General features: G+C 44.0%; 1 protein-coding gene across 1 annotated transcript in view; it reads right to left on the bottom strand.

Moving 5' to 3' along the window:
- LOC114007248 (E3 ubiquitin-protein ligase UBR4-like) overlaps window positions 1-1181 on the bottom strand; it is a gene marked incomplete at its 3' end in the record, with an annotated part of 55625 nt that overhangs the window by 18407 nt on the left and 36037 nt on the right. The window contains 1 exon segment of the mRNA XM_027770607.1: window positions 885-984. Within this exon segment, the coding sequence (XP_027626408.1) occupies window positions 885-984 (100 nt within the window).

Genomic DNA, 1181 nt, shown 5'->3' with positions numbered 1-1181 from the left:
AAAAAAAAAAAAAAAAAAAAAAAAAACATTTTAAGAAGAAATTCAGTAAGAATAAGCCTGGAAATCAGATGACTTCAATTCTAAGCTCATTGTGTTGTTTCTGGCCAAATCACGACTCTGTTCCTTGATTTATCCCTATTCAAAATAGAGACATTACAAGGATGTGGAAAAGAACATATGTGACAACTAGAATGTAGGGAGAGTTGGTATCACAAGGATATAGTTACCATGACCAGCTCCACGGTGTTGAACAACAGTTTAGAACAATGGAGATCTGAGTGAAACTATGAAAGAGCCTTTACTGTAATCAAGTTACCAACAAGGGGATGCTGGGTAAAGGTTACTTACAATTTCTCTATGTAGTTCTTAACAAGTGCATGTGAGTCTATAGTTGTCTCAAAATAAAAAGTTTTTTAAAAGTCCAGCCCTGACCACCATGTCCAGCTGGGAATTATGAGGGGTAATTCACCTCAGCCTCAGGGGTAATTTACCTCAGCCTAGTGGGAAAAGGTCAGAAATGAGTGGAATGAGTTTGAACAGTTTCAACAGTTTGAGTTGCCCAAGGCCAAGCAGAAATCCAGTTTCATTGCCGAAATCCAGTTTCCACTCTGGTCAGCAAAACCCTCACAGTTCAACTGTTGTGCACCTGAACCATGAGATAATGAATCCACCCAAGAGGGAGCTGAGAGAGGGAACCAGATACAGTTTACTCCTCCCAGCACCCAAGAGAAGAACGAGAGTCCCTTTCCATGCAGGAAAGTCACGTCCTGAGGTAAATCGAGATGGCTCCGTTTGTGCAGCCCACGGTTAACAAGAGAGTATGTGGTCCCCTCACACTACATGTCCTGCCATGGAATAAGGCCACATGTACACTGGCTCCTTACCTGAGTGGCAGGGTGCTGGATAGCCAGCCCCCGAAGAAGCCTCAAGATAAACGGCAGGGCTGGGCGAGACAAGAACTTTTTCCAGACATCAGCATCCAAGCTGCAAAGCAAAGGAAGGCTTATTAAAGGCCAGGGACGCAAAGGCTACTTGGAAACCAGCTGCTGATTTCAGCTTGTTAAACTCCCGGTGCTGTGTATATGTGACCCTCCGAGAATGTGGGAAGACTCGCAAAGAAGCACCCAGCCCCACTGAGAAGTCAGAAAGAAACAAGGACTCTACAAAAAGAAAGCAAAAGG

Source organism: Tupaia chinensis, unplaced genomic scaffold (assembly GCF_000334495.1).
Source record: "Tupaia chinensis unplaced genomic scaffold, TupChi_1.0 Scaffold000146_1, whole genome shotgun sequence".
NCBI lineage: Eukaryota > Metazoa > Chordata > Mammalia > Scandentia > Tupaiidae > Tupaia > Tupaia belangeri.
Note: the sequence above shows the minus strand (reverse complement) of the source record. Positions and strands in the feature narration are given on the sequence as shown.